Source organism: Pelobates fuscus, chromosome 2, assembly GCF_036172605.1.
Source record: "Pelobates fuscus isolate aPelFus1 chromosome 2, aPelFus1.pri, whole genome shotgun sequence".
Taxonomy (NCBI): Eukaryota; Metazoa; Chordata; class Amphibia; order Anura; family Pelobatidae; genus Pelobates; species Pelobates fuscus.
This window is the reverse complement of record NC_086318.1, coordinates 416314795-416330749: the sequence shown is the minus strand read 5'-3', so window position 1 is coordinate 416330749 and position 15955 is coordinate 416314795. Positions and strand designations below refer to the sequence as shown.

Genomic DNA, 15955 nt, shown 5'->3' with positions numbered 1-15955 from the left:
ACCTCCCTCACCCCTTCATACGTCACTATTCTCCACATGATTACACCTCAGCTGTAAAGACATGTCCAGTGCTTTACAGGAAACAAAACACTTTAATACATGTGTTGATATTTCTCAGGCCCCTTGCATTAAAAATAAATAAATAAATAATGCCCTACAGCTTGTAACAAACCCAAATAAACGTCAATATGACCTCCAACGGAATTTATTAATTACTATAATGTGCCGCAGTACAGATTATACATTCAAACATACATAAATAACGAGACGTGATTGTCAACTTTAGATATAAAATATACCACACAAATATTTGTTTGTTAATCAATTACAGCACACCTACAAAATAACTCTGTAGTACACAGGCAGATTACATAAAGAGGCATTTTATATTTACAGTTAGCTTTACAAAGTATACATTAAACATTGTGCTTCATTGTCCAATGTGGACAGGTCCGCTTTTCGTTTGACCACAGAGTTTTTGTGCAGCACGTAAATGCTACATAGTCTGGAGCTGATAAACTCTGGGACCTTTTTTTAATAGGTAACCTTGATCATTGAGGGAACTCACAAAGCTTTCAAAATCAGCAACCTGGAAAAAAACAAAAAACACAAAAAGTAAAATTAATTATATTAAGGATACAAGGACTATCCATCGTCTCCAAAAGGTCCATGCACACAATCAAAGACAGCTACATACAGCACATTATGCTAACAAGAAATTGTTTAGAACTGTGGATCATTGTGATTTTAACAGATAATAGAACAATTCTACGCCATTCAAAATGCTTTGTGCACACATTCAAGTGGAACATCAACAGCTGAATAATAACAGATAGAAAGAAAGGGGTGAGTGTAGTTGGACTAACCAACTTCCACACACTCCGAATGGGTTACTGGAGGTATATATAAGGGGCTTAACCCCAAATAATATCAAAGGAAGAAAAATTTGAAAAACAAAATGTGGAGAACACTCATATACAATGAGTGTGGACCAAATTTGCCTTCAGATATATATACCTCAAAATAGTGAGAGTCACATACAAAGGGAGGGGGGGGAAAAAATTGGGGTAAACCTTTATTGAAAGTTAAAACATGGCCACAGAAAATGGCCACAAAAGTACCAATACACACTAGGACCTAAAAGGTGGGCAAAACGAGTATCATAGAACAGATATTAATGGGGAGCCAAAGGCTCCAAAGTATAAGTTCCTGAATAAAAAACTAGGTTGAAAGGATAGCAAGGAGGGGCAGGAGAGAAAAAACAAAGAATATCAATATAGACACTATAAACCCCTATAATCGAGGTATGTATATAGCACTATATACATGAGAATGTATGAACTTGTCCTGGGGGGTAAAAGGGCTATAGTTCCTGCCGAGGGCAAGTGTGTGGAAAGTGGGATACACAGGAGCGAGAGAAATGCTCCAACAAAGAGAGACACAGGCTAACTACTACACAGCGCAGCTAGTATCCACACCTCTCCCAACTGACACAACCCACACAAAAACGTCTCAGAACTTGCCCTGGGCTAGCTGTCTAACTCACATCAGTGAGTGTCAGAACTAACTGCTACTTCGAGGCAGCCTCAAGATGTCCCTAGCTCCCCAGACAATATAGCATGCAAAAATGTATCGAAATCTCTCCCACCCCTTAGTGGATAAACCATAACAAGAAATTCCCAATATACAAATTGTTAGCCCATCCAGATAGGAAACATAGAAGTGTAAATAAAGTATAAAAAGTATACACTCAAGCTTAGAAATTAGCGTCGGCTAGAATCATTCCCAGTTAAAGAGATACATATACGGTATTACAGTCGGATCCTACCAATATCTTCCTCGGAAGATATAAGGTGATTTTGGACGAGGGCCGCAGTAGAGGGTTGCTATCCAATGATGAATATAATTTCATCCTTAACCCTACCCCTAGGATAGCAACCTTCTACTGCCTGCCGAAGGTCCACAAAAGTCTGGAGGACCCACCGGGCCGTCCCATAGTGTATGGGATTGACAATCTGACCCAAAATGGGAGCCTGTATATTGATCAGATCCTCAGACCATTTGTGGAACACCTTCCCTCGCACATCAGGGACACAAAACAGGCGCTACACCTTCTATCGAACCTCCATATCCCACCCACGTCCAATCTGTGCAGCTTGGATGTTGAGGCCCTGTATTCCTCCATTCCGCATCAAAGAGGAATTGAACATGTTCAGTTCTTCCTCACAAAGAGGGGGAGTGAATATCAGGCACACACGGAATTTACTTTAAATTTATTGAGGTTCATTTTGTCGCATAATTTTTTCTTGTTCCACAAAAAGTTCTACCACCAGGTGAGAGGAACGGCAATGGGCACGGCGTGCGCGCCGTCATACGCCAACCTCCACCTTGGTTGGTGGGAGGAACAAATAAAAATCTCTGATGTACTTGCACCATTTAGGTCTAGGATCCTAGCCTGGTACAGATACATTGACGATATCTTACTGGTCTGGCAAGGTGACAGTTCCGAATTTGACCAATTCGTCTCTCTCCTGAATGATAATGAGGATAACCTTAGGTTTACCGCTGAATTCGGCGGGTCCTCTCTTAATTTCCTGGACTTAACAATTTCGATCTGTGAGGATGGTTCCCTCAAAACTACTTTATTTAGGAAACCATCAGCATCTAACTCCCTCCTCAAGTGGGAGAGCCATCATCCGAGAGCCCTTAAACAAGGGATACCGACCGGACAATACCTCAGGCTCCGACGAAATTGTTCGGATTTGGAAGACTTCCAAATTAAAGCTAGAGCCCTTAGAGTACAATTTAAAGAGAAGGGGTACCCAAACAAATGCTTGAAAAGGGCCCTCCTCACTAATAGGAAGGACCTCCTATTAGAATCATCTAACTCTAAAACCACTCCAATTAAAATCATTCGAATGATTGGCACATTCGATACTGGCTGGAACACAGTAAAAGGGTCTCTCCAAAAATTCTGGCCCATCCTACTTAAAGATACCCATTTAAAATCAGTGTTGACACCGCAGGTCACAATTACTGCCCGTAGGGGGAAAAACCTACGTGACATCTTGGTTCCCAGTCACTATGTGGCCAAACAAAACCCCCAGACCACTTGGTTGAGTGGTTCGATTCCAGTTGGTACCTACAAATGTGGCAGATGTGTAGCCTGTAGACTGATTCTAAGAGACTCTAAGAGAGTCCAGGATAGTGAAGGCAAACGGTCTTTCCAAATCAAGCATTTTTTTAACTGCAACTCTATGGGGGTAGTTTATCTCCTCACTTGCAGCTGTAAACTAATGTATGTTGGGAAGACCTTTCGCCCCTTTAAGGAACGCATGAAAGAACATGCAAGATGTACAAAAAACCGTATGGAGACACCAATCTCCAGACATCTTAAAGATAAACATGGGGGTTCATCTAAAGACATACGTTTTTGTGGGCTAGAACTGGTGAGGCGAGAACAGAGACGGGGGGACTTCGACAAGATCCTGCGCCAGAAGGAATGCAGGTGGATTTTTAAACTGAAGACCCTAAACCCCAAGGGGCTTAATGAGGGCTTCTCCTTTTCTCCATTTATCTGAATAAGTTAGTCCCCCGTTCTGTTTCTCCCCCATCTATTCACCTAGTGATAGCCCATTTCCCCAAATACATTAATGCCGTACCCTGTAAGTTCCTGGGCAGCGCTCTTCAACTAACCCTGTACATCAATAATCTTTTGGAATGATGATTAAATTCCTAGTTGAACTCAGTATTAGAAATCTTACTTATCTGAAATCCTACTTTATTGAATGACTTGTTATGTTTATGTTTACTCTCAGCAATACTATTTCACTGAACGATATGCTATACTTATACTTATTCTCATTTACCTATTTCTATTCAACATTATTATGTTTTATTTATTATATTTTTTTATTTATTATTTCTCACTTTCTCCTTTGTTCTCTCGTTTATTTTACCTAACGTCCTTACCAGATATACTTGCTTTGATAGAAAACCCGTCAAACTAATGTAATCTTAGTGTCTTTTCACAAGAATTTCTGTACACATCATATTTTTGGTTCTTTTTGGGGAGGAGGTGGGATTTTTTCCGCTTTCACCTTAACCAGTGGGACTATGGTTGACCGGGATGTATTTGGTTCCCTTTTCCCATATTTGTTCTTTGACAATATAATATTTAAGCTTCGGCTTATTCTCTACTGTTTTTTTCTGATCATCACCATCACTTTCTTGCCAAAGTACAAACAATAAATATGGGAATAACATTATGTATCCGTTGTCTATGGGTTTGGAAATTTGTGTGCATAAAACTGTTGCACAGTTGTGCAATCTTTATGAATATTCATCAAAACCTTTTGGTCTCCACAATATACTAAACACCGCTCACACTATACATTAGATACCCACCTGGGTATACAATTCTATATATCATTAGATCGATGATACCAGGCACCATATGGAGCCAGTTCGCCCTCATCATAAAAGACTAAATCCACTAAGGAGTTAATTAATACAATTTTCGGGGGTTCGGCTCGATTAGCACTGTCTGGGAGATTTCCTACTATGCATACTTATGGTCCGTTCCTTCTCGGACCATTATCTATACATCGAGACTCCCCTTATGGCCCCTCTTGTCGGGTCTAACGGGAATCTAATGGTTTGTTCTATTAAATGTGAGCATAAATAATATTGGGACCCACTCTGGACTTAATCGGACCTCTTCGTCTCTCCTCCCCCGCCCCTCCCTCTTTTCTCCCGGAGTGGCTGGCACTAGGGGAGGAGGAAACATGGTTGACGTGGTGTAGTCCTGTAACGCCCCTTACACTTTGATTGGCGGCTTTTCCGCCACTGGGAAGGCACTTGCTAGAGATCCCACGTGGGGCACTTTTTGGGAACGCCCCTTGCACTGTGATTGGCGGCTTTCGGCCAATGGGAGCATTTTTTCCATTTTTTTCCCTTTTAAAACCGGCAACCAACCCGCTGACTCCTCAGCTCTTGACAAAGGCGTGCAGATACGCCGAAACGCGCGTTGAGCGTTTGAATTGAGCCGATGCTCATACCTAGACTTTGCACTCTTTAACTGGGAATGATTCTAGCCGACGCTAATTTCTAAGCTTGAGTGTATACTTTTTATACTTTATTTACACTTCTATGTTTCCTATCTGGATGGGCTAACAATTTGTATATTGGGAATTTCTTGTTATGTGGTTTATCCACTAAGGGGTGGGAGAGATTTCGATACATTTTTGCATGCTATATTGTCTGGGGAGCTAGGGACATCTTGAGGCTGCCTCGAAGTAGCAGTTAGTTCTGACACTCACTGATGTGAGTTAGACAGCTAGCCCAGGGCAAGTTCTGAGACGTTTTTGTGTGGGTTGTGTCAGTTGGGAGAGGTGTGGATACTAGCTGCGCTGTGTAGTAGTTAGCCTGTGTCTCTCTTTGTTGGAGCATTTCTCTCGCTCCTGTGTATCCCACTTTCCACACACTTGCCCTCGGCAGGAACTATAGCCCTTTTACCCCCCAGGACAAGTTCATACATTCTCATGTATATAGTGCTATATACATACCTCGATTATAGGGGTTTATAGTGTCTATATTGATATTCTTTGTTTTTTCTCTCCTGCCCCTCCTTGCTATCCTTTCAACCTAGTTTTTTATTCAGGAACTTATACTTTGGAGCCTTTGGCTCCCCATTAATATCTGTTCTATGATACTCGTTTTGCCCACCTTTTAGGTCCTAGTGTGTATTGGTACTTTTGTGGCCATTTTCTGTGGCCATGTTTTAACTTTCAATAAAGGTTTACCCCAATTTTTCCCCCCCCCTCCCTTTGTATGTGACTCTCACTATTTTGAGGTATATATATCTGAAGGCAAATTTGGTCCACACTCATTGTATATGAGTGTTCTCCACATTTTGTTTTTCAAATTTTTCTTCAGCTGAATAATAACGGTTACTCAATTTAATCATCCACGTTTTATGGATTTTCTCGGATTTTGAAGGGCTGGTGTGTAACTTTCTTGGAATATGAGATTTTAGACGGATATTGAAGCTGAATATTTGCTACCTGAGTTATTACTGCCTTACAATTCATTCAAAAAAATGCTTAGCCCATTGTAAGCACCTTGTATCTGTGAATCCAGTAATGCTGCAATGTGTGAGTCACATAACATCTAACGGCTTGTTACTGGCTAAAGGTCATATGGGTGCAGCTCAAAAGAACAGGGAAGAACTGAGGAGGTTTTATGAAGCTGAAAATTCAATAGACCATTTGTACCCTTTAATACTTCAAATGGCTGGCGTATAAGCATTGCAATTTTCATCACAATGCCACTGAGAGAAGGTTTGATATCCGTTCTGCACCTAATCTCAGAAATAATGTATTGTTTAGTGAGTAGCACTGCTATACTTTATTTTTATTTTCTTACTATTACAAGTGGTATTCTGGGTTCAATGTCTTTCTAAAGCAGTCAGAGTGACATAAAACACCTGAGAGCCAGTTCACTGTAGAAGAGGATCTCAAACAGTTTTATAAATGTCACATTAACTGTAATATATACAATTTAGCCTGGGCAGCAGTGCCCTTTTTTTGGTTCCTAGAAAAACAGTAATATTTGGTGAATGGAAGTGCACAGTTAACTACCACACCAATGGCCCTAACATGGGCCTCGATTTAATACTGTTAGAACTGTCCAAACTATTTAATAATGTTAGAACTTTCCAAATTACTTATCTACAAAAGTTCTCGTAGACTTTAAAGGGACACTCCGGTGCCAGGAAAAAAAACTGTCCCCTCTCCCTCCCACCCCCCATCCCTGGTTGCAGAAGGGGTGAAAACCCCTTCAGTCACTTACCTGAGACCCCCGCCGATGTCCCTCAGTGGTGGTTTCGGGTCGCCGCCGCTCCTCCCCTTCCTTACGTCCGCCGGTGGGCGAGACTGATGCCGCCCGCCGGCTGAGGAGACCTAATGCGCATGCGCGGCAATGCCGCGCACGTGCATTAGAGCTCTCCATAGCGTCAGGATATTTATATCGGCAGACATTTTGTGCTATGATAGAAATTAAACGTGTATATTGCCTGAATCACTCAGAACAGAGCAGACTCCATTTTGGATTTCAAGCTAACAAAGACACAAATTTCTATCCTCTTTGTAACTAAACACTAGCCTGAACTAAGGAATGCTTTGTATAAACAAACCAAGTAATAAGAAATGAAATGGGGGATGGATTCTCTGTCTAGATGCTAATGGAATAGAAATAATTCTAAACCCTGACATTAGTGACAGAGAAGATTAGTAATTAATTTTACTTTCTATATTGTATAAGGTCTCATTGTAAAGTAAAAGTTGAAATTAAGTTTAAACTGTCATTTTAGAAATTACAGCAGAAATTGCAGACACAAAGACTGAAGAAACTCTTTGAACTGACAAGTAACCTTAAAATTATGGCAGCCATATAGATAAGCCAAATTACGTCAAAATCGTCACCAGGAAAAGTTAACTCTTTCCTGGATAGGAATGTTTAGTGGGACGAGACTGCCCTCTATAGACCAAATACTTAAATTGCTATCTGGAAGGTAACCACACCTCCAGTTTTCTATTGGTCTATCACCTAGTGACGAACAGAGAATTTTTCCCTTTAAAAAGTTAAGACAAAGGGAAGAGGGGGGCTAAGTCAAAGAGTCGGGGGAAGTGAGCAGTGGAGGCGATCGTAAGAAGTCAGGATCGCAGGCTAAGAAAGAAAAGCAGAGTCAGAGCAAGAAATCCAAACAAGTTCCTGAGACTACCTACTCATATGATGAGAATATCTACCTAACTGGTAATTATACTGGTTTCATTTAATTAATCTAAATTAATTAAAATTTTCTAATAGCATGATATATGACTGGATAAATCACGATCAGATTTTGATATTTAGAAATCTTAGTTAACCAAGAAATATATAGTTATAACCATTCCATTCTGCAGATGGAATTAGAATAATTATGTATTAATGTGACATATCACATGTTAGCATATTGTGATATTTATCCAGGTGTATTGATTTGCTCTAAAATAAGATAAAATATCTGTTTAGGGAAGTTAAAATTCTGCTTATAGAACATGGTAGATTACTCTTATTGGATGGTTCCAGGAAATGACTAATGAGCAGGTTTAGGTGATATTTTATTGAAAATTACATGAGAATAGGTCTTAATTACCTAGGAGGTCTAGCCAGCATTGAAAGGGTTATTCTAACTGTTAGCTAAAGTTTTATGGCCTTACGCTGCAAGCTGTGTGAAAGAAAGCTTTTCTGTGTGTGTAAGTTTCACTTTCGTTCTCTGTGAAGTACCGTCATAAATCTTGTCTTGACAGCTAATGTTGTAGATTCTATGCTGTGTTAACCATTGGAATGTATTGCCATTTGTATTGCATACTGATGTTATACTAAATATTCATTGATTATTGTCACGCATGTTACTTATTATTATTATTTAATTTGTCACAATAAATTGTATCTATTTTTATAACAAATTGTGATTTTATTTATATGGAATACATTTCACTTACATGATAACGAACTTTGGGATCTGAGAATTGAAATAGTGGGCAATTCTCAACTGTTTACATTATCATCCCATAAATATCCCAACAATAGGAAAGCATGGAAAATGCTTTTCAATGCTTTCCTATGGGGAATTGAGCGACACTGGAGGTCCTCACACAGCGTGAGGACGTCCAGCGACGCTCTAGCACAGAAAACCTGTGCTATAGACACGGAAGTGCCCTCTAGTGGCTGTCTAGAAAAACTTAACTTCAATCGTTCTAGTAGACAGCCACTAGAGGAGGAGTTAACCCTGCAAAGTAATTATTGCAGTTTATAAAAAAAACTGCAATAATTACACTTGCTGGGTTAAGGGTAGTGGGAGTTGGCACACAGACCACTCCAATGGGCAGAAGTGGTCTGGGTGCCTGGAGTGTCCCCTTAATGGTAACTTACATTTTTCTAACAGTATTGAATCACTTGGAACGCTTATTAAATTGAAGCCATAGTTTCTTCCTCACCTCCATCACGCCGGATTTAGCAAAATCAACTAAAAAGGCTGTGTACATTTGGTCTGCAATCTGTTTGTATTTATTGAAGAGTGATAGAATGGTCTAAAAGTTACAAGTTCCACCATGTGTAGTTTTCCTGTGAATATTCCACCAAAAAAAGTCTCAAAACTGTCAGCAATAAATCTCTTCCTATGTGTTTGTGGCACCCTTGGAGGTGGCTTTAGGCATACCGCTATGCCTTGTCACATCAGCTTAAAAACCACGCTCTAGTCTAGAGACTAATCTTGGATCTTTTGTGATTATACATTTCTAGTGATTGCTGTCTTATTTTTTTTCAGTAACAACAGACCATATGTTCACACAGTTGTCCATGAAAAGAAAGTGGGATAAAGTGAGAACAGCTTTCACCGATGCAAAACAATTACTGTCCAAAAACATGAATCATACTTGTATTTGTAACTCCTTTGCAATTTGTCGAAGTTGCTGAAACTCAAACAGATTGTTATAGGTTCTTTCTGCAATCCGATTAAGAGCAGAAACAAATTTCTTCGCCTGCGATCGATTACTCATTCCTGAGCCATGCTGAGATCGATTGAAGTCTAAGTTTCCAAACTCATCAGAGTATGTTCCCAAAAGGCTAAAAAAAAAAGTAATAGAAATAAAACAATTAATAGTATTTCTAGGCCCAAAACATAACATAGCATCTAATTAGAACCCCCCAATAAAGTATTGATATAAAATGAGTCATATCCCATCAATGTATTTAGCAGTCTAAGTATTGAATAAAAATATCTGTATCATCTCCAAAATGTACTTCTCTCATTTTACCACGCAATATCTTTTATATATGATCAAATATATACATTTGTATTGCAATTAAAATATGGAGGAGAAACAAACACAGTGAATAGTCCTTTTTTGAGTTTATATTTTGCATTGTTTTCAGATTGCTACTATACAGAAAGCATTATTAACTGAATACTTTAAACAGCTAAAGTAAACTGCAAAAAACAACACACGCTTCCCTCACTTTGAAAAGGAAAAGTTGAGACATTTAAAGTTGCTGTTAGGGTATCTTGTGGTTCTGTCAAAAATAAACTGTATAAAGTCTGCTTCTACATACTACCCTGTGTCTGAATCTGTTTTGTCTCCCCTTTTTCCTGAGTGCTGAAGATTTCATAACATATATATGGAAAAGTAGAGACTTCAGTTGCCAATCAAATTTACCCACAATCCATCACTAAAATCAATCTCATTTCTAGAAATTGCAAGGTTACATTCCTCCTCCAGAACCTACTGAAACTCGTCCTGGAATCAAATGTTGCTGATAGCAGCATTTGATTGGAGGAGCACGGTGCATGCTTTGTTCCAATTCATTTCTTCTCTATGTTAAAACAATGGATTGGAGGATATCGAGGGTGATGTCACATTGGATGCAGACATTACAGAAGGAGGAGCTCTAGGCTTCAGCGGAGGCGTCCTGGTGTTGGAAAGGAAGTGAGTAAGCTTTATTGAACTTACATTTTACAGAGTATAAGGGGGTGCAGGATGCTCACAAAGCTATAAGGGACCCTATAGTCCCGAAATAACGATTGTTATTTTCAGGACTGTAGGTTCCTTTTAAACAAATTTGTAACATTTTCTACTTTCCATTCTAAGTGTATGAGCAAACTTGGATATCGCAATAATTGGATCCAACAAATTTTTATCAAGTGAATAAAATCTTGTAAATTGTGCATGCCACAGCTGGCGCCAGTTCACATAAATGTGGATTTACTGAATATGTGTGGCTGTAAAGAGTCAGTAAATACTCCATTAAAGTGAAGTTCAGCCACTTTATTGTTAAATCAGTGGCTGTGCAGAATTTAAATACTAACATTTTTAATAATGAAGATATTTTGAATAATTGAGATAAAATATGCAAATGTGGGGGCGGAGCCTAGCAGCGCAATTGAATAGACGACATATTACATAGCTCCGAATGCAAAAAATAAAATCCACTAAATATCACCGGCATCACTGCACACCCAGCCGAATAAAGGGCAGATATCGCAGCAGCACATCACCCTGAACCCGCCAATACCTTTTTTCCTCTCCCCGGGGAAAAAAAGACAGAGCCGAGGCTCCAAGGCCTACCACGCCAGCAGACAACCCTCCGCATATGGAAGCCTCCCAGACTGGGACGAACCAGACTTCCTAAACCTGCTGGTAGGCAATATGGGCAGGAGAAACCAAAAGACACCCGCGACTACCACCGGAACGCAGTAAGACATATGCCAGATGCTGCAACACGCAACACCCACGACGGTACTGCGAGAAGCCTCACTCTCCCAAGAGCCCTCGACCTCAGGAGCCGACGGCGGGATCTCACGCCGAAGTCCAACACCGGCACACAGAGAGACCCCATACCCACCCGTGACAGAAGCCCCGGCAACAAAACGGGAACTCCTAAGACATGCTCATCGGCCTACAAAACAATCTTAGGGCGATGTGGGAGGCGGACCTGGCAGCCCTCACGACGGAGGTACAGGCCGTTAAAAGGCGTACACAGACAACTGAGGGAAACGTGACAGACCTACAAAAGGGACTTCAAGCACTGAGCGACAGGGTGCAACCCCTGCAAGATACACAGGCCGAAACGAACAGACAAATACACATATTGGATGGCAGGGGAAGGAGAAAAAACATAAAGGTACGAGGAATAGCAGAGACAATACTCCTAGAAGAATTGCCACACTTCGTGAGAAGGTTAGTGACATCCTACCCGGAAGATAACGTAGACACTAATAGGAATCATAGCCCCCCCCCACCAGGTGAAGGCAACGCAATAGCAAAGCCAACTCCCCCCTTACCTAAACCTAAATGACCTTGATCTAGCAAACATCACTGGCACACAACCCCCGCAACACTACACGTAGGGGGGGGTCAACTACCCCTAACAGCGACCAATTCGTTACAACCCAATAGACCACCATACCCATAAAAATGTGCACTACACTAACCCGACATAACTACTAAGCCATAATGTTACATGTGATGTTATCCACTGTATATGACCATGGTGTAAAAGTGTACACGTATGTTACATGCAAATCTGCACCAAAAATAAAGAATTAAAAAAAAAAAAAAAAAATGCAAATGTAATGAGTCATTTTGGTTTTTTTTATAGGCAGATAAATGCATTAATTCAGGTGGTACACTCTCTATTTAGAAGTTAATGCTCTTTCTGTCATATTATTTGTGGTTGTTTCTTAGAACATTTGAATGAATTAGAACATATTTATTTATCATATTTCCTCTTTATAAAACATAAATGTTTATGAAATAAAGTACAATATACATATAGCATAACTAATATTCATATGCTACATTCATTCACAGACACAGAAATAATACATTCTTACATGGGCACACCGACTTGAACAAATCCATTTACATATTAAACGGTTATAAATAAACAAACTCACAAAAAAAAAACCACAAAACTGCAGAATACACAAAATATGCGCATCAAAGCTTTGTTTGCACCTAAAATATCAAACTCTAACCATCATAATATAAATTTGGGTCCAAGAACAGCGCAGGTAAATCCATATTATATCCAATTTTGCTGTATTTGTTTAAACATCATAAATCACCTGTGTTTCATTATTTGAACAACATCTTCTGCAAACTCTTTAGTAGCCTCTTCCTTTAATTCTAATCTTGCACGTGCCTTTTAACAAAAGAAACAAGTGGATTACCAATTATACAATATAAACATCATATACACATGGACGCATGTATAAACAAACACTTTGAAAAGCAATATGGTGAAATGTAACTGTTAAACTTTAGTAAAATTGACCTGGTAACTTCCCTAGATGCCTGTCTTGTGGAAATCTTCTACCTTGACCTAACTAACATAGCTACCTCTTCCGATGAAATGATTTTCTATGGTGATGCTGGTATAGGACAGGTGAGATCAGGGCGTGTGAGTATTTAAGGAGAGTTAGCTCAAAACACGCAGGAAGGAACAAGGTAAATATGTGCCACTATTATAGTCACTAATCAATAACTAATCTCTATAACAACTATATAATTGGAGAGGTGAGGGGGAGAAACACCTCAACCCACATAATATGCAGTTTTTTAATCAATATTTAATAAATTAAAAAGCGCCACAATTCACAGATAAAACTAGCGCATGAACAGAGTAGTAGTTAAATGCAAATGAGTCAACAAAACCATTTTGGGTTTTTTAACCTTATTACTGCTTTTTTATATCAGAGATAAGCATGTCTACTCCTCCATGCAATTCACTCCCTGTTCCCACACCGTCCCTGTCCCCCCCTTTCGCTCACTAGGAAAAAAGGTAGCTCCCCTTAAAGAGAAATTCCTAGGAGGAATCTCCTAGCGACATCCCACCTGCTGTAGGGTCAAAAGCCAGCGTCTATAGTCAGTCAATGAATAAGCGGCAATATCGGCAGAGCTGCACAACCTGATGTCGTTAATCCTGCTTTAAGGAGACCTGGCGCCCAGCGAGACCCAGGTAAGACCGAAAATCTTGGCAACAGTTTGCCACTATTACTGGGGAAGGGCACCAGGGTAGATCTGGCATCATAACCATCACAGTGGGCATTATTAAAGAAAAAACAACACAACAGTTTTTTTATCCCATACCTCGGTCAGTCTGATTAAAGACTCTAATTGTCTTGTAGTAATGGGAGTGCCATCTATGCCTTGATTCTGTTTTCTCAGTTCAAGGTAAAAGTTCTGGAGTATCTGAGCTGCATCAGGTGACAATTGCGGATGAACATATTGGCGAGCATATCCTACATATTTCCTTAGTAGCTGGTGTGGGAGGGCATCGAAATGCTCACCAGGACGGAGCTAAAAAAAAACCAAATGGTTACTCAGTAAATAAAAGAAAGGCACTTAACAAAAATGAAGTATTAGATACATGGAGTAAACCTATAAGTTATTTCTTCATCATAAAGGAATCATGAACTATTTTCTAATGGAATTTTCTCTTTGGAATTATAGTGATCAATGAGGTTAAATGCAGGTATAGTACTTTGGCTTAAACTCATGTCAAGTTCAATGCCAAGTTAACCTGTTAAACAGACTTTATTGTCTCAGTCATAAAAGGGATACAGCCAATTTCAAAACTTTCCAAGAAATGCTTTACTGGGGGTTTGGGAAATGCATCAACATGCTATTCTTAATTTTTCATTGTGATGCCTTAACTGGCTCAAGATCTGTATTTGTTGTGCTGGCAAATAATATTTAAGCTGTCATGGGTCTGGTAAGTTTAACAAGGGAATTTCATTTGACAGTAAATAATCCTTCTTACTGTCTGTACTGTAAGTTATTGGTTTGCCTAAATATATCATGGTCAAAACAAGGACAACGGGACTAAACTTTGTCAGTGAATTGAAATCCAATTAGCAAATGTAGATAAACAGCATTTGGTATTTACGTGACTTAAGGCCTTAGATCGATTCCATAGAGGCAATCCAACTATTGTGGAAACACTGATCACCTGAATACAGTAAAGAAATAAACTGAGGACATATTGTACATTTTTTTCTTACACTTTTAATGGCTCACTTTAACCTTTTAACTGCAAAGCAACCTTCCCCAACCAAAAATGTAAATCTGGAATGTCTAGGTAGTAGATAGCAAGGATAAAGCGGTAATTTTATTTACAGAATCCAGGAACAATAGAAAAGAATAAAGTAATGTATATAATGTATATATTTTTGTAATTTGTATTTTTACATATAGTTATATCTTACTTGCAGAAATTCTTATGGTGATATATAAAAAAAAAATGTTTCTGTACTGGATACAATCTTGCTGCAGAGCCTCCCTATTCAGCTCCTGGGAGGTCTGCAGTTCCTGGGATCCGCTGAAGCTCAATCAGGGTTCTGGTATGTGGCTGCACAAACGCTGGTGCTCAACACCAGGGGGCGTGCGGTTACCCTGCACCAGACCCTGCTAATCCACCTCCACACTGTGACTCCTACTCTGAACATCAGGCATACTGGGTCCCGGTCCTCACACCGCCGTCCGGACAGTGTCTGGGTCCCGGGCACCGGACCGCCACCCTGACATTAACTAGTTTATATAACCCCAGCAATATGTAAAGGTGGCCATAGGAATTATTATAAATTAAAGTGATCCTGAAGGATGTATAACATGTGTGTTTGCTGTGCATTCATTCCTTTAAATTAAAATAAAAATATTTATTCAAACTTAAAAAGGAACATAATAATTTACCCCCACCTCTCACTGTCTATCAATGCCTTCGTAGGTTATACGGATCCGCACTTTGCAAATGTGGGGCCCGGGGGAAGCGTCCGATCTCCCGGCACAGGACAAGCTCCCAAGCGAGAGCACCCCACAGCCCTGCTACCCCCCCGCCCCCCGGTCCTCGTAGGGGACAAATAGCCCGTATATCTAACTGCCCAGGCGACACAATCCCTGTCCAAACGAGACCACCAGGTACCAGCTAAGATGGCGGCGCAGACGCAGCACAGAACAAGGCACACGATTTCCAAACCACCCAAACGCACACGGGTGCTCTTCGACCAGCTCTGCGCTTACCTTTGGACGAAGTGTGTAAGGCCAAGAGACAGCCCTTCAAACTGGTGGTGAAAGCAGTTGGGGCATGGATCCGCCCGGCAGTCTGGCGCTGCCTGCGGGGAAATGCCCCATGTGGCCCCAGAACAGCCTCCCGACAGCATCGAAGCCTTTGAGCAGAATGGCGAGAGACGTCGCAAAGTCGCTCAAACGACGGTACACACGCCCACACGCTCCAGAGCAGGACCCACCCGAGTATCCGACCTGCCCACCGTCCAGCGCTCCCAGCATCAGTCGATCTGCAAAGCGCTTCCCAACATGGAGGTACTGGCAGGGCCCACAGCGACATTAATCAC

At 40.4% G+C, this 15955-nt stretch overlaps 1 protein-coding gene across 1 annotated transcript in view; it reads right to left on the bottom strand.

Moving 5' to 3' along the window:
• Nucleotides 1-208: 208 nt before the first annotated feature.
• MCM8 (minichromosome maintenance 8 homologous recombination repair factor) overlaps nucleotides 209-15955 on the bottom strand; it is a 59818-nt gene continuing 44071 nt past the window's right edge. The window contains exons 16-19 of the mRNA XM_063443999.1: nucleotides 13695-13904; nucleotides 12671-12747; nucleotides 9480-9669; nucleotides 209-589 (exon numbers count right to left, since the gene is read on the bottom strand). Of these exons, the coding sequence (XP_063300069.1) occupies nucleotides 497-589; nucleotides 9480-9669; nucleotides 12671-12747; nucleotides 13695-13904 (570 nt within the window). The 3' untranslated portion in view covers nucleotides 209-496. The remainder of the gene's footprint in view (nucleotides 590-9479; nucleotides 9670-12670; nucleotides 12748-13694; nucleotides 13905-15955) is intronic.